Below are 18,193 nucleotides of genomic sequence, written 5' to 3'. Positions count from 1 at the left end.
AACTGAACTAATTGGCCTACATTCATAATAAATTCAGTCATTAATTTTTCTTCACCTTTACGCATTTCAGGTTTATAAACTGGTATGAATTATTGCTGTGAATGATCTGCTGCAGCAGACCCCAATTTATCAAATCTGTTTGTACTCGGGTGCAATTTGCTATAGTTCTTGTAAAGGAAAACAACCCAGTTATAAATTCAGTAAGACACAACAGGTAGACATTCCCAATTCTATCTTCCATTCTACCAAAGGAGCAAATTGTAGGCTGGAGTGAATAAGATTAATAAATAGGAGCATATGGGTCATTCGCAAAACTTTAAGTTATGAGTTATATAAGGAATAATGCACAAAGTGTTTTTATGGATTAGGTCAGGGGTGGCCAATCAGTCCTGGAGGTTTAACAGGCAAAATGACATAATGACAGGATGAGGTTGAATTGGTTCAATTAAACAATTGAGAACAGGATTGGAACAACGGCCGGGAGTGGAAGAGACAACTTTGACCAACCCTGGTTTAGATACAGATTTGGATGTATGGAACCATTATAGGTTACTGTTAATGAAGAAGAAACAAATGTGTCCAGGATATCAAGCTTCTTAGATTACCTACATAAATCTCATTTTTTACTGTTTCTTTGTAATTACATTTTTGCACATTGTGTGGACTTGAAAGAATACAAAAGAAACCTTTACCCATTGATCAAATTAACCTATGTGTGATCCTTTCTATTTTAGAGTTGTTTATGTGCTGTTTGATACCTTGTCATAATATTGCGCTACACAGAGATGCACATGATGGCACTTCAGAAGGCACTCCATAAAAAGCTATGCTACTAGGCAGCAACTGTCTACAATAAGGAAAGGGATGCTTTGGTAGGAACTTTGGTGCCCTATCAACAGAACTTTAAGGACTGTTTTAAGGAGTGTTTTATTCAAGGACCCTAGTCATTTGAATGGATATTATATTTTTGCATTTACAAAAAATACATGTTTTATTACATACATTTAAAATAGTAATCGCAGTTGTAACAGGTAAGTAGGCCCCACTGGTCAGCAGGCACATTCATTCAGCTTTACACTTCACATAATTTACAGTACAGAAAACAACTACAGACTGTCACAGTTATGCACTGTGTTGTGCACTTCTCTGTATTTAAAGTATTACGGATTTTGGTGTCACTGCATCTAGTAAAGTGTTTTGTGATAGTCGACTATGAAAGGCACTATATAAAATAGATTGATTGACATTTCCTTCCAAAAAACTCAATATGATGGAATAACACAGGATATGACCAAATATATTAGATTGTAGAAAATAAAGCATCAATTTGCTTTACTTAAATGTTTAGTTGTCTCATTCCAAATACACAAGAATTAAGCCCTAATTTCTTCAAGCAATCCATTGACCTGCAAAAAAGTAGATGGACAAATAGATTTTAGTAAAAATCATACTTTTTAATCAGCTAGATAGTATCAGCTTGGTGCCCTGTTGCCTTACGTATGTGAACTGATTTCCATGGTGTTCAGTGATGTTAAGTCAATGAATGATCAATTGGGGTGGGGGGGGGCAACATACACCATAGCCATACAAAATAATTAGACCACAAACCTTCTTCATATCTGGCCGCCTGTTCTTTCTCTCATTAAGACACTGGGTAGCGATTGAATACATTTTCTCTACTGATGGCATGCCAAACTCTTCCATTTTCTTGTCCACATAATCCTCTACTGTCATCTCCTCATCTTCAATTTCATCTTTAATATCCAACTGAAAAAACAAAGCACTAGTGAAATCTTTTCTGCATTCCGACTAAAATATCAATTTTAAATACTGCTATCATGAAAAAATAAATGCAACACATACACCTAAGGACTTATTTAAAACATGAACAGAGGAAGTGTACTGTATGTGTGTACTGAAAATATATCAGAATTATAATCCATGTGCTGGGGGTGAGGGTATATATAAGAATTATAATGTCTGTGCTGGTGGCGAGGCTAATTGTATGCTGAAAGTATTATATAGGTAAATTACATTGCCAAATCACATTGCATCTTATTGTCAGTTTCATGAATGACTGTTACTACATAGTGTATCATTTGCATTTTTTTCAGCCTGTCAGCACTTTCAATAAAAGATTTCCATTTATTTTATTCATCTTGGCAAAAATTACCATTACATTGCCTCAGTACAGACAGAAGATGGATGATAAAAAAAAAATAACCTTAATCTCACAGAACCCTTAAATAGCTGGCTTTATGGGTCATGTATGCTTACTCAACTTCAATCAATCATGTGGTAGGAAATAGTCTAAAGACATTGTAAATGTTTACAGTCTTCTGTACATGTAAAATCAGTGTCCTTCAAACACACTGGACTGGAGCTTTTTATTTTTTCTCTACCCATGATCAAATCTGACCTTGAGAATCTAGAAGAAATTTGTGCCAAAAATATGCTAGATGCAATGCTCATAACCACTTTAAATTGTTGACAGACGATATAACAATGTTAGGAAGACACTGCTCAAGAACTTACACTGCAGTGCATTTAAGAAAAGAAAAGAGATCAATAAGGGAAGGGGGGGGGGGGGGGGGGGGTCACAAACCCATTTATTTATGTTCCATAGCAAAATTGTGTCAATGATCATTACAAGTGGTATGGAATAGGGCTCAGAAAAAAGAAACGTAATCCATGCATTACCAGTAGCTGTGGTTCACGGTTCTCATCAAATGGTGGAAGACCTGATATTATTTCCAGCAAAACCTGTAATCATTAAGTACACTGCCTTAACATTACATCTTCACAGTGAAGCAGTAATTATTTTCAGAATTTTCAGCATTTCACAAAAAAGAATTGGGATCGGTTTGTTTTTAATTCAGGTCTCTCGATACACCTAACTGTGTCACACAGGATCTTCACGGGCCATTGGAATGTATTAAATATGAGAGATATCTTAACTAATGTAACCTGGTCATTTTGATTCGCTATTATTTTCGGTTTTATCCATCACATCATAACTTTTTAAAACACAGAAGTTTACTTACTACACCAAAACTAAAAACATCCGACAGGGGCGTGACCTCCCCTCGCAATGCCTCAGGTGCCATGTAAGCAGTCGTACCCACAACCTTTTCTGTCATTACTGTTGAGGTCATTTTTTCTGAAGCTCGAGTGAGCCCAAAGTCTGCAATCTTTGGCACAAGCATTTTATCCAGCAAGACATTTGCGCTATGAACCAAAAAAATAAATAAATAAATAATACATAAATAAATAAAACAGTTTACCCAAATAACCACACAATAACAAAACAGCTTTATAATGACAAAGAAATTAGAAACATCTTCCCATTCAACCGATTTGCTTTCTACACAATGCGTTCAAGCATATTCATTGCTGAACTTCTGAATAAGTACCTTTTAACGTCCCTGTGAATGTGATTCTTGCTGTGTAAATATTCAATACCTCTAGCTGTACCTACAGCAATGGAACACCGGGTACTCCAAGGCAGTGGGCTTGTACCATCCTAAATAAGCAGAAAACCTGCAATTAACATTTAATATTGCAGAAACAATATAAGGGGATATTTATACAGCACTGTGAATATTAACAATTATTACTTACAAATCCACAAATTGTTAAACTTCAAAAAAAGATGTTGAGTCATAACATATACCCATGTTTATGTTTTAAACCCAAGTAAAAGGTTTAAAATGATGAGTTGCTATTCCATCAAACCTTGTTTCTGTTATGTATTTTTATGGTCAGAGTTGCTGGCCCAGTTATAAAATTACCTTCCTGTCCTTGGTTACCATGCCAGTACCAACACAAATACTTTCCCAGTTCAAAGGGAATAGCTCAGCTCACGCTATCCTGTATGTTTAGGATACTGGAACTGCAGTATACTGCTGTTTAGTAGTTAGATACAATTGTTGTTAAAGGAAAATATTTACCCGGCAGGCCAGTCTGTCTAGCAAAGAGCCATTGGACATGTAAGCATACACTAAGCAAGGATGATCCCCATCGGAAGAGAAACCGATCATTTCTACAAGGTTTTCATGTTGGCACCTAGATAAAAGAAAAGCTGCTTTGTATTACTTATCAGGAAAAAACAAGTCATGTCCTGTGTGCTGCCTTTTGAGTATTCAGACTCAACGCCTTAAATATTTAGTTTATGCAACAAGTGTGGAAAGTTTTACAACTGAAAAACTTTTCATCATATTCAATGCTACAGTATATTATACACACACACACACACACACTGTAAAGCCATAAATATTTGCGAATCACACCCATAAAACCAATTTTGCTCCAGAAATGTTGGCGACCTGTTGCAATATACAAAGTATGTATTGTTAGTGGAATTTAATATTCGTGCCCAAAAATGTTTGCAATTTTTTCATACGTGAAAAATGCATAATAAAAGTTTATAAAATATTTATGGCTTTATATATATATATATATATATATATATATATATATATATATATATATATATATATATATATATATATATATATATATATTACACACACACACACACATCACATTTTCAGAAGATACAAAGATACAGTATTATAATGGAAAAAAGCTAGCAAGAAACAACTTTGTTGCAGGAAGTTTTACACAGTTAAAAATGAGAAATGGTAATACCACAACATACATCATCATAGTTTTGATTTCTTGATTAAACTGATGTCTCAATTCTTGAAGAGAAAACTCGGGCACCTGAAAAAAAAAAAGACATCTATTTCCAGATGAAGCCTGACATATTGCTATTTTGTTCATAATTACAAATACAAATGTTGAGAAAATATATGGTTCATATGTTACGGCCAAAGACCGAAAATTGGCTAATGTTACAATTGGCCATTGCTCTTGGGCTCTGACAAGGGCATTGACGTCAATAGCCGCTAATTTTGCGCGCTTCGGACATTGACCGGCCATTGTTAACAATGCCCAGAGAATCTTGCGCAATGGTGTGTTACTGCCAATTGACATCGCTAGCTTATAAAATGGCGTCCACTGAGAGTACATGTGAGTTCAGGCAGTGTTTTGATAATAAAGTTTGTGAGTTGATAAACAAAAAGCTTATTTTTAACACAAGAAATGTACAGTGTTTTGCACTGTGTGAAGGAGACAAATGTGAAGCAGAAGAAAGTTGCTCAAGACTATCAAAGGCTGGCAAGGTATGAGGTGGTTGTTGGTAATCGGGAGAGCTGATAAAGCCGGTTAGTGAGTCCAACTCAGACATACAGTATTATATTACCATTGATGAGCTGTTCGATATCCTACACGTTACTCATGTTTCAATGAGGCATGGTGGAAGAAACCGAATGGTACAAGAACTTAAACAAATACTGCAACATTATTAAAGAAGTTATAATGATGTATCTATCCTTTTGCAAGCAATGCCAACAAAAAAAAGAAAAGGTTTGGTTTGTAAGCCTATTGTAAGTAACCACCTTCACTCACGCGCTCAAGTGGACTTGATTGACATGCCGCCCCAGCCTTGTAAAGAATACCGGTTCATTATAGTTTACCAAAAACATTTGCCTAATTTCGTAATGTTATACAAGAGCTCAAGAGTGAAAAAGATCCCATCCAGTTACTGGACGATGATGAACCCAAATCACACACAGTATCCATGTTGGAATCTTCAGTAAGTGAAAATTCAGCCGATATTAGATCCCAGCCCATGGGTAAAGCAGTGTCAGCTTAAATCGAAAGCACGGATACAGACACAGATAGCACTTGTACTATTTGTGCCAAGCAATCATCGAATGCACACTCTTGCATCGTATGCAAAGGAACTGTCCACAGCATCTGCAGTAAAACTGATTAAGAAATGGAAGGTTATGGCATAAAAGTAACTTGCTTTCTTTGCCATCGAAAGAAAGATATTTTGGATGGTAGGAAATCAGCCACACAAGCATTAGAAGTTCAAGCCAAAAAAATGAAGGAGACATCTGATGATAAACACCCATCGGCTGAAGTCGACAACGCTGTGCTCATGCCAGTACCAGATGTAGATCGTGGCCGCAGTGATCATACTTGCTGTGGTAATGGAAGTCATAGACATGGAATTCTACAAGCTATAAACTACAAAAGGTACCCTCAAGCAGCTATTCACTCGAAGCCAACTACAACAACTAAATTTAAAAAAAAGATAATAATTATCACCATTAAAGGTACACAGAAAAACCTTCGAGAAGTGGCTTCAAAGTTGTTACTGACAGGTGGCCAAGGTTACAAAAAGTGTTCATGCTGTGAATTGTTGTTAATTTCAATCTGTACTGTTGGTCCACTTAAATATTGAATACATGTTGTTGAATAAAGCAATGAAATATTCGAAAATATAAAACATTGCTTTTTTTTTTTTTTTTACCTCCAGTATATTTCAGCAGTTGTAATTATGATTGTTTCAACATTGACCACCTAGTACTGGGCAATGTCATCAATGTCCGGCAAATCTTGTTATTTAGATCTTCATGACAACACTGGCCGACAAAATTGGGCAATGCAGTCAATGACTGGCCAATGCTGTCACCGGCCATTGCTTTTGGTATCTGACAACAGTGCCTGGTCATGGTCGTCATTGGTCGACTTTAGAATTTGGTCATAACATACACATACTCACATTTACTGCATGGTAATAATATCAATTTGAATTAGAGTATATTGAACTGGAAAAAAGAAGGCTGACAATACGTTTAGGCACGACTATAGATTTGAGGTCTCATTAACTTCAGTTTTGACAGATTCCCAATTGCAGGTTAAGTTTAACTCTCCATTTATACTTTTAGCTTTAAACCCGGATCTACTGAGAAACTTGTAACAGTCCTGGTATACACATCTGTTCTGAAATGTAGTGATCTGAAATTAAACTTGTTTTATCGATATGCCACACACTTACTGTTGTAAGTTTTTTCACTGCCACTACTTTGTTGTCGAAACAGCCTCTGTACACTATGCCAAAGCCTCCCTCTCCAAGCTTATTGCCACCTGAGGACATTGGACGTTCATCAAAGTTACTCGTGAGCTTCATCAGTTCATGGAATGTAAAGTTGTGGAAGCCTGCAGAGTAGACACACACACACACACACACACACACACACACACACACACACACACACACACACACACACACACACACACACACACACACACACACACACACACACACACACACACACACACACACACACACACACACACACACACACACACACACACACACAACAGCTTTAGCAAAAATGCTACAAGTCATGAACAAAATAGGCTATAACACACCTGATCAAACTGTTCATCTGTAGAATTTTATAAATCTGTCCAAATCATAAGCTCCTGTCACTTCCCTACAAGTAGAGTGTATTTTTTGTAACCATTTCTTCAGGTTTTCAGATTCAAACTGGTTACTGTTGCAAATGCTTTCTGTGCCATACTTCTCTAACCTTGTCATTCTAAAACGATAATTCATTTGGTAAATGTAATGCTGCAGTGTGTCCATGGGTTGCCCTTCATTTGTGACCTAATAAACCTTTCAGATGTGTTGAAAATAACCATTTCTCAGGTCTTCCAATTACCGTAAATCTAACAAAAAAAATGTGAATGTTTTTAAGATCCAATAAATGTGCTACCATATTGTTATGTGGTGACCTGTAATGATACCCTTTAAACTAACCTGTGTCACTGAGCTCCTCTGGAGTTCTGCTGTCCATAGTTGGAGATTGAGGCTCAGTTAGATTTTGCATCGTGGGTTCAACATAAGGAATAGTGTCCTGGGAACTCAGAGGGGCAATTGGTTGTGAAGCCGGTGTTTCTTTTACAACATCTGCCCAAATAAATGAAACATAAAAATGTAATCTCATTTAAAAAATGTTTTTTTTTTAATATGTAAAAAAAATGTATATATATATATATATATATATATAATATATATATATATATTATTTAAAAATACTAGAGTGCCCTATTTTTTTTTTTTTTTCTCTCTAGTTTTGTAATGTCCAATTATGTGTACTTACCCACCCCTGTCGGCATAACTCATCCAGCAAACCACACTTAGCATTACCAGGTGAGCCACTGGGAGGCCAAATAATTAACATAAATCAGATTTTTAATATCACTTCAAGATGTGGATTAACTAGGTTTGTTTACCTGGAAGTAGTATGTTAGCAGGTGCAAGAAGCTGGTTTCGTAATAAAATGTCCACAAGGTCCCCGACCGTGCAGTTTGTGGTTCCCCAGTCATACAGTAATTCAGTGGTAGGACTTTTCCCCATGGCTACTACTCCTTCAAATCTCCTTTTATAAAAATAATAATAGTAAAAAAAAAAATAGTGACATACAAAAAGCACAATATTTAGCTTCAAATTTCAATGTATTAGTTTTCTCCTCAGATTTTTTTTAAATCATTCTTTGCGCGTATTACTACTCAGCTACTGAACACATAGTCAAATGACCTTAACAAGGACCTAATCACAATATTTTATTAACTGCAAAAGAACCACTTATAACCATTGCAAATCTGGCTATTTGCCAAGCTGGCTTTAAACCAGCCACGGGATATTTATTGCAATACTCTACACTACAGTATCCTCCAAACATATGAATCTTACCTTAGGTGAAATTGGTTATATCTTGGTTCCCCTGTTGGTTTAATGATATCCGCTGCAATTTTCTTCCAGTCATTTTGAGGGTCCAGATAATCTGCAAGTTTTCTAAACATTCCATGATTTAGGCACCGAACATAAGTAGACGAAGTTATTGGTTTGCTCATTCTATTAGAAAACAAGACAAATATGTAAAAATACAAACAAAAACAAAAACCGAAAAAAAAAAACCAAACAAAAAAAAAAACAATACAGGACGTTAAGTATGAAAACACCTGCTAGCATTCAGAACAGGTCAAACGAATACCCTAAAAATGCATCAATGGACATGACAATACCGTGGTCTTAATAAATAAATCACATTTAAAAACATATTTTAAAAAAAAACTGAATAATAAACAATGCGTTTTAATTATTTTACACATAGCATATTATTAAGCACATTTTAAAAATATATTTATTTATTTATTTATTTATTTATTTTCTGATGGACGCCTAACATAGTAATGTTCTATAAATACATCTTCATATATTTTTTAGTTTTTGTAATACAAATAATATTAATCAAATAGCTTACTGTTGTTAAATAAAAGTTCACATACAACCACATATTTAATTTTAACTTACCTTTATAAAGCTTTACGACTTTGCCACATTTGAAACTGAATGAAATGAAAAAAGATGATGTTATTATAATCTTTTGAAGAAAACAATGTTTCACAAGTTAGGAAACTCACATACTGTACTTCCGTGTCCTTGCACACTTTACCTTTAAACTGAATATGTCGGCATAGAATATTGGCCTGTAAACTGAGAAATTCCCTTTAATTGTAACGTCACGTGACAAGGAAAGGCTCTTTATCCGTGTTGTGAAAGCCTGGGAAATACACGCAGGAAGAGTTTTGTTTTGAGTAGATTAACGCAAAGAACTGTACTCGAGACAGTCGGTTTGACTTCCTTATCAGAGTTGAGTTTGAAGGCACTTGCTTTCACATTTTGCAGTTATTCTCATTTGCACGAATTGAACTTACTCGCTGTTGTTTACTTTATAGTACAACATCCGGACACTTGCACAGCGCTCTTTCAACCAACTTCTTCACGATATTCAATTACATGATTGGATGCTTGAACTATACTGAGCAAGAATCACACAAAGCAATATTGTTTTCATTTATTTAGCTGAAAAAAAAAAAAACATTATTGTGACATAATTAACATTATTATTATTATTATTATTATTATTATTATTATTATTATTATTATTATTAGTGACGTGTAGTTACCGTTATACGTTGTATTTTCTTCCACACTTTTATACATTAACAGCATGCATACTGTTACAAACAAAACGACAACAAATAATTCAACTAACTTTTTTTTAATTAGTGGAGGGTACAGACATCTTTTATATTGTTAAATAAAATAACATCCATTGACAGTGTCATTTGACTCCCTAATCACATCCGTTTCACCTAGAGGCCCTTTCACACTGGCACCCCTACCCGGGTCCTGGCTAACCGGGTCACAGTCCTGCGTAGTGTGAAACCACATACCTGGGTCGGAACTGGGTTAACCTGGTCCCAGCAACCCACCTCAGGTGTGGGTTGACACGCTTTGACCCGGGTTGAGCGAGACAAAATGCTTGACTGCCTTTGCCAACCAATAACAAACAGCCATGCTTGCATGAAGGTTTCACTTCTGCAAGGAACATGTCTGTTTATTCTGTTTAGCCATATTTGTGTTGTTTGAGACACAGCAAGAGCCAGACTGCAGCAGGGATGTAGAAACATTTGTTCTAATCAACATTTGGGCCAACGGTTCAATCCAGAGAAGCTTGGATGGATGCATCAGTAACAAGCTGCTCCCGGGGCATTGATAGGCTTATTATGTCATTGATAGGCATATTGTGTACTTGCTTCTGTCACCCAGGTCAAGGATGCTTTATGAAACACAGTGTGAAATCGTGTACCCTACCCGCATGACACCGGGTCTTGACCGTGGTACATTCTGACCTGGGTAGAGCATGCCAGTATGAAAGGGGCTTAGGATATCTGTAAAATGTGGAAAATAAAAATCAATTTGTGGAATTTTAGTGATCTATATATATATATATATATATATATATATATATATATATATATATATATATATATATATATACACACACACACATATTCAAAGCATATGTGTTCAATACTTCTTTATTTCATTTACAACTATCAGTATCTGAAGTAGCAATGGGAGAAAGTACAAATGGAACTGCCTGTATGTCTTCACTGTCTTCTATTAGTGATCATCGTGGCTTCCATGGAAGCATAAAAAAAGTCCACCAGTGACATTGTGGTGATAGAGATTAGTATGAATGGGCAATTGGTAAATGTGGACAATTTGAATGAAGTGCTTTGCCACTCAATATCTGAACACACCGAACCATACCACCAGAAGCCAAACAAAAAGCCGAAGATATCAGCTGTTGTAGTAAAAGATACAGATTATTCATGTGGTAAAGTGGTGTTAGACAACCACAATACTGACTTAGATACATTTCAGACTGCTATTCTACATGAAGAGGCCCAAGATCTCAACTTCATTTTAGAAAGTTTGGTGAACGAAGCACTGGCACAGTTTGCCACGTCAATCAGGAAGTACCCACATCCTGATGACCATCACAAACCAGTGTGAGATTCTTGTCAAAGAAGATGCCCACTATAAAGAGCTTTCCCAGTTGGTTTTGGAGGAAGAATCTGAAGGCTTTTTCAGATTTTTAGATGCGAAAGCACCAAACTCAATATTTACTTTTCAGCATGACGACAACAAGGAGCACAGAAAAGCTGTTCATCATTTTCTCAGTAAACACTTTGGCAAGCTGGTGGAAACCAAATGCTTTGTGGTGGATAACAGCGGCAGTGGCCAACAGAATGCTGCCATTACTGTAAGGTTTAGAGAAAAAAAGCAGCGGTCCAAGAAGAGGGATGTTATTGATGCGCAGGATGAGGACGTTCTATATACAGGTAAGGAAATGATACACTATATATATATATTTGTATATTCATATTTGTGACCTTAACCTTAGTATTACATTCATCTTTGCTGTTACGTTACTTTTACATATCATCAGGATGATAATTCAGTTCACATCTGTATTATATAATTATTATTGTGCATTTTTTTATTTTGTAATTCCTGCTATTAATATTCATGTTGTCAGTTATTCTGCATTTACAGTTACAGTATAGAATAACATGTACTAATTCTTCCTTACAACATTCACACTGCAAAAAGAAAATATGGAAACCTTGGAAGCAATAAGCAACTTGGCCTCAGCTGTGGGTGTGCTTCCATCAGACTTCAGTTATGCTGGCATCAAAGACAAAAGGGCTGTCACGAACCAAACTATGGTTGGGGAGAAAGTCTCACCAGAGAGGTACAGTACATTGTGCTGTTTCAATTTCCTGAGATGATGATGATAAGCTTAAAGAAGCTTGATTTGGGTGAGAAAAGACAGAATTATCTTATGCGTGTATTTTTATTAATTAATTAATTAATTAATTAGTTTATGCTGGTTAAAGGAAGTGGCCTCTACTTTCCGAAAGAAAGCTATGAACTTGTAGAACATGCGTCCTGCAGATCAGTCAATTCGACTAGGACAGCTCAGAGGAAATCACGTTGATATACTTGTAAGAAACATTAAGAAGCACAGTGCCGATTCCTCTGAAGACCTGAAAGATCTTGTGCATGAAGCACTTGACAATGTCAAGGTAAAAATATGCAACACAGCCTTTTCCTGATATATATATATATATATATATATATATATATATATATATATATATATATATATATATATATATATATATATATATATATATATATATACACACCAGTCAAAAGTTTGAGTACACCTGCTTGAAACTAGGTTTTTCATGATTATCTATGCTTTTAACTGTATAAACTTGTCTATAAGCACTTAATATTTCATTATATGATATATGTACTTATATAAGCTGATAATCATAAGTGAATTGCATTCAAACATGTTTAAATGAAAATGTAAATCTGGTCAATTTCAATGAAATGGTTACTCAAAGCAGGGGGATTTGAGTCTGAAGCCCAAGTCAGTTAAAAATTTGAAATGTGTATAACATGATGTTAGAACACTGGACTAAGTGTAAAAGTGTCTTTGTTAGATGTTCTCTGAGTTAACTAGCATGTTTCCTAATTAACCTGTTGTCACCAATTATTGTTAACAGGTGAGGGTCCATGATTGCATGCTTCAGAGGCATGCCATTCCATCAGGATTACAGCTAGTTGGGCAGTCCTTCATTCTTCAGCAAGATAATGACCTGAAACACACCTCAAAGTTGTACAAGAAATATCTGGCTAAGAAGGAAAGTGAAGGACAACTCAGTCTAATGACCTCTCAATCCCATTGAACTTGTATGCAACAAACTGGACAGAAGAGTCAAAGCAAAGCTACCCACAAGTGCCCTACATCTCTGGGAATTGCTGCAGAAGAGCTGGGAAGACATGTCGGGTGATTTCCTGCTGAAACTTGTTAACCGAATGCCTTGTGTCTGTGAGGCTGTTATTAAGGCAAAGGGTGGCTATTTTGAGGAATGCAAGATTTAGAGACAATTTTCAATTTTCTTGAACATTGCTTTGATACTCCTTATGTTTTGTTTTGTATATTGTAACATGTGTTTTCATTTTCAAGTATTTACAGAAACATATACAACGTAAAACATTGTTAATTATGAAAAAACCTAGTTTCCAGCAAGTGTACTCAAACTTTTGACTGGTACTATGTGTGTGTGTGTGTGTGTGTGTGTGTATATATAATATATATATATATATATATATATATATATATATATATATATATATATGAATCTGTCTTTAGAATTCTGGCATGTGATTGGTTAAAACCTCATCACATGGCCAAAAGATACTACAAAACAAAAATGCTGCAAACACTAAAATCATCATAAAAACCTTTCTTTCAGTGTTTTCTGACTACCTTAAATTCAAACAAACCAAATCGATGATGTAAATAACTATGACATTCACAAACTCATCAGACACCTCCGAGGAGTCTATGCCACAGTGAGAAAGTTATTCATTGTTCTGTAAGAGCTATATTTAAACAAAATATAAAATCATATTTAGGACACACTTACCTCACTTACTTTCTTGACTGATTCATAAAACAAATATGGACTGCAGACCTCAACGCATGCTAGCCTTTAGAAGTGTAGCAAAATATACACTGTCATACATGAGTAGAAATGACCTTTGTTTTATTTTCATTGTCTTTGTAACTAGACCCTTTTCATTTTCAGACTAAAGGATTTGTGAACTACTGTGGGCCACAGAGATGGGACAGAATGTTCAGGCTGACCATATAGGATTGGGTCTGCTGAAAGAAGACATGGTATTTTTCTGTTCTGATCCTGTTTAGTATTAATTTCAGTATTTGTGTGTCTTAGCTTTAGCAGACTTTAAAGATGTTGTGTAAAACCTCTTCATTGGTTATGGTGCGGATGAGGAGGAGAGGGCAGGTGCAGAGACATGAGTTTGGTTTAGAAAGTTATTTTTATTGGCATCTTTGATTTGAGCAAGCATTGGTCATAGTTCTGTTTTATTTTTATTCCCTATTCACCTTGTATTAAAACAAACAAAAAAAAAAAATTCATAAAAACTTTAAGGCTGTAATTACATTGATATGTAATTCCAAACCCTAGATGGAGTTGTTGTTGTTATTATTATTATTATTATTATTATTATTATTATTATTATTATTATTATTATTATTATTATTGTATTTTGCAGGTGACGGCTGTCAAGCTGTTCTTTACACCAGAAGTGGATGATCCTCTTGACAGGGCAAAGAGGCATTTTCTTCAAACTGGTAAGAACTAGTAGCTTTCATAGGTGTAGCCTCAAATCTTCCAATTTAACAGAATACATGTCATGAAAGTAGAACTACTGTAGTACTGAAAATGCCGTAAGTTTCAGCATCCATCATCCTGCATATACTTGTCATGAGTGAATAGACCCCACATTCTCAATACGTTACTTGGGCTCTGTTGTGTGCTGCACAAGTTATTGAAAGTTTCAGAATTTGGTGGCATGTGGAGCCATCTCTACATTTTACATTTGCATACGGTGCATATAATGCAGGTCCAGTATTTCATTCTACTGATACCTCAAGTCTGGCCTTCTTGTCTCTCCTCGTCCAATGCTTTTATTTTAAAACATACCTTTCTGCAAATTTACAGTAGCACAACTTTGAAAACTTTTTTTCTTAGCGGATGCTAAAGAAACACTTGCAATGATGCCTGAGTATAAAGTGCGGGAGAGAATGATGCTGCGTGCATTGAATCGGTTTGGCATGGGGCAGAAGAGCTGCACCCGAGGCTGGCTCAGTATCCCATGCGCGTCTTTTACATCCACACGTACTGCAGCAGGAAATGGAACAAAGCCGCTTCCTACAGACTTCAAACATATGGCCAGAGGGTGGTAAAAGGGGACCTAGTTTTCAGCAAGGATGTGAATGAAGAAAAAACTATAGAGTGTAATCGGGTAAGGAACATTAGAATTATAGTACACATTTCTACATGTTCTCTGATATTGTCATGATTAACCTTAAGTTAAGCACTTTTTAGTCTTAACTGTAATTTCTGACAGCTATATAAAGCAAGCAGCAAATAATGGTTTTGGATTTCTTTTTTTTTCAGTGATTTAGAATTTTAAAAAGCTATTTTTTCTAAAGGTTTGGTTGCAAATGTTTTTAAATGGAAAGAGTGTTGTAACAAAGTAATGCATCCTAACTCGGTACTGTATTGTTTTAACATATAACGATGATTTAAAACCAAACTGTAGCAGAGAACTGTGGGTTAACTCCATTAAAAAGAGTTTGATGTTCATTATTGTACCTTCATGGCAGGTTCACATTGTCACTGCCAATGAAGAGGAAGAAAACATTTACACACTAAATCAAATAAGTTGTTTTGCTATATTAACAAAAAGATATAGAACACCCTGCAGAGTTGTTAAAATTTGCACTATAATGAATGGGTTTAAAAATGTATCGCTGCAATACAGACATCTCAGTATAGAGCAGTAAACACTATAACACTGTTTTACCTGCAAGTGTACCTAACCTTACTCCTCCATTGGTCAAATGAACAACTCCAGGTCCATTAATGGATAACAATGGACCTGAAAGTACATATAAAGTTCACATAGCAACTTTACTAAGTCCACATTGCACATTGCTCTAATAGCGAAGAATGAAGGTCTAGTTAAAATGTTCAAAGGAACTAACAGATGGTTTAGTTTTCCTATTCCATATCTAACTCAAATAAAACCCACTGCACATTCATGGCTGATGTTATTTGGCCAGCAGGTCAGGATATCGGCTCTCTTCTTTCTTTTCATTTATTTAATATTTCTGTTTTGTTTTTGTTTGTTTTTTTGTTTTTGTTTTTTTTTTAAAGGTAGTTCTTCCAATGCCTGGCAACAGCATAACCTATCCAGACAACAAAGTTGGATACTGGTACAAAGAAACCTTGGCTAAAGATGGGTTACAGGCCTGTAAATTCAGGGTTCATCCTCTGAAGCTAAATATACCTGGAATATCGACTGATGTTGGCTTACCCAAAAAACCTTACATACAAGCTACAGCATGACAGTGGAGTGCTTATGAGTGAAGAAACTCCAGAGGAAATCACAAATGAGCAGAGTGATAACTCCACTCCTTCTGCATCTTGTCTGTCTTTGTCATTTAATCTTAACTCTTCTTGTTACGCCACAGTGTGCCTTTGGGAGGTCATGAAATGTGACCCCTAAATGTAGATACATGTCCTCCGCGACTGGTGTATAGTAGAATCGTTCATACAAAGTATGTTTTAGATTTATCCAGAAAGCCACTTTTACAAGTGTGATAAGACTTGCTAAGAACATTCTTTAGCACAAGTTTTTGAGCGTATTAGAATTTGGGGGTATATAGAGTGCGCCCTTGTGTCACTCTTATATTTGTACATACATCTCAGAACCACTTATTCAAATGTCATGAAACTGGAAAAGGACATTATCTTACACTTGTATTTTAACATTTGCATACTGTTTCATGATACTGATGACTCTAAGTTTCTTTTTGTTTACGCAATGGGACTTTTTTTTTAATAACAACATTGCTGTACAAAAGGATCAGTGGCCTTTGTATGGAAATGCTCAATTGATACGCAATTCCCTTAATTAAATGTAGATTTTTAAAAACAAATGAAAAAATCTTTTGTTTCTTTTTTTTTTACTGTACCATGTTTATGCAAGTATGAAAATGTTTTACTACTTGGTATTTTGTATAATGTTTGGTCAAGAAACCCTCTAGTTTATTCTTTAAATAAATAATTACAAGTGTTGCCTGTGACCGAACAATAGCAAATTGATTTGTTGATTATGCTGAACTTCTATACGAGGTTACAGTGTGGATTAAATGCCCCCTGCTGGCCACAATATGACCAAATTCACTCTGATAAGTAGCTCAGTCCCCATCCATTTAAAATGTAGAGTCCCCTTTGCACACAAGTGTCTCTACTGAGCCGTTGGGTATACATGCAGTCACGTGGGATGTTGACTTTCAATCCACGCCCACTATAGCACTTCAGTACCAGCATAGCATTTCACACAGGAGAAGACGGTTCAGTGCCATCTCTGAACCACCTCATGGTTCAGAGACGGCATAAAATATTTTGGCTCTGTAACGGTATAGGCAATTCACAGAGACCAATGTGCTGCATCAGTGCCGTTTCTGAGCTGTCATAACTAGCATGTGTGAAAAGGGTGTGATACAATCAAACTATACTATGTGGTATCTGTATTTTGTATATTTGCTGAAAGTTTAGAGAGAAAGCACATACTCAGTGTGGGAACTGACAAGCAAAAAAACACAGGCATGTTGTGACAAATAACCATCCCTGTTACTTAAATGTTGTTCTTAACCAGATATTGGATAACAGAACCAGAGCTTCTATTTTGACCTTGGCCCCAGAAACTATAAAGAAAATGCTAAAATGTTGTGACAGTACCCCTTAGTGTTAAAGTTCACAAGCACCCTATTTATAATTTTAAAATGGGGTTTTTAAACACAATTATATACTGTATTTCAAAAGAAACCATTTTGACAACAAAGAACAAAGAGATTATCACTGACTTTGTTACACATGTTTTCACACCTGCACATTCTGCTCTTTGAAGTTCCTGTACTAAATTAGTTAGGAGCTCCGAAAAATGCAGTGGAAGCTTTCCTTGCTCACGATGTACATACAAAAGAGAATTTCAGAGAATTTAAAGTGACTCTAATGTGCCTGTGACAAATCAACATTTATTTATGGTGACTGGTACTACCATGATGTGATTTTGGTAACACTGCTCCAGGCATTGTATATCAGAGCCCCCCTGTTCATAATGAATGGTGTGAGAAAGCTGAGAATCTTCAGTGCATATTAAAATGTAGTGTTTGAGGAAAGTCATTAATAACAACATTTAAAAGAAAAAGCTTTCAACAGCGTCGGCACAGCA

At 35.7% G+C, this 18,193-nt stretch overlaps 1 protein-coding gene and 1 pseudogene across 3 annotated transcripts; one reads left to right on the top strand and one right to left on the bottom strand.

Moving 5' to 3' along the window:
* Positions 1–33: 33 nt before the first annotated feature.
* On the bottom strand, positions 34–9,386 carry irak4 (interleukin-1 receptor-associated kinase 4). 3 transcript variants are annotated; one of them, XM_041258017.1, is made up of 12 exons: positions 9,239–9,386; positions 8,618–8,779; positions 8,158–8,303; positions 7,682–7,831; positions 6,914–7,074; positions 4,661–4,725; positions 3,951–4,065; positions 3,414–3,523; positions 3,045–3,228; positions 2,701–2,763; positions 1,609–1,767; positions 34–1,406 (listed from the first exon to the last, which is right to left on the bottom strand). In XM_041258017.1, the coding sequence occupies exons 2-12, from the start codon at positions 8,776–8,778 to the stop codon at positions 1,374–1,376; spliced, it is 1,347 nt and encodes a 448-aa protein (XP_041113951.1). In that variant the 5' UTR covers position 8,779; positions 9,239–9,386; the 3' UTR covers positions 34–1,373. The 3 variants fall into 3 exon arrangements, with proteins under 3 accessions (XP_041113951.1, XP_041113950.1, XP_041113952.1); XM_041258016.1 differs by lacking the exon at positions 34–1,406 and having other exon boundaries at positions 1,415–1,767; XM_041258018.1 differs by lacking the exon at positions 34–1,406 and having other exon boundaries at positions 1,415–1,767; positions 8,618–8,719.
* Positions 9,387–10,865: 1,479 nt separating this feature from the next.
* Positions 10,866–16,823, top strand: LOC121319980 (annotated as a pseudogene).
* Positions 16,824–18,193: the final 1,370 nt, after the last annotated feature.

Source organism: Polyodon spathula, chromosome 8 (genome assembly GCF_017654505.1).
Source record: "Polyodon spathula isolate WHYD16114869_AA chromosome 8, ASM1765450v1, whole genome shotgun sequence".
NCBI classification, from domain to species: Eukaryota; Metazoa; Chordata; class Actinopteri; order Acipenseriformes; family Polyodontidae; genus Polyodon; species Polyodon spathula.
Note: the sequence above shows the minus strand (reverse complement) of the source record. Positions and strands in the feature narration are given on the sequence as shown.

Coding starts and splice junctions, on each gene's coding strand:
- irak4 (XM_041258016.1), bottom strand. CDS start 8,778: ATGAGCAAACCAATAACTTCGTCTACTTATGTTCGGTGCCTAAATCAT. Junction 8,304..8,617: donor TATAACCAATTTCACCTAAG/GTAAGATTCATA, acceptor TTTTTATAAAAG/GAGATTTGAAGGAGTAGTAG. Junction 7,832..8,157: donor TGCTAACATACTACTTCCAG/GTAAACAAACCT, acceptor TTATTTGGGCAG/ATGTTGTAAAAGAAACACCG.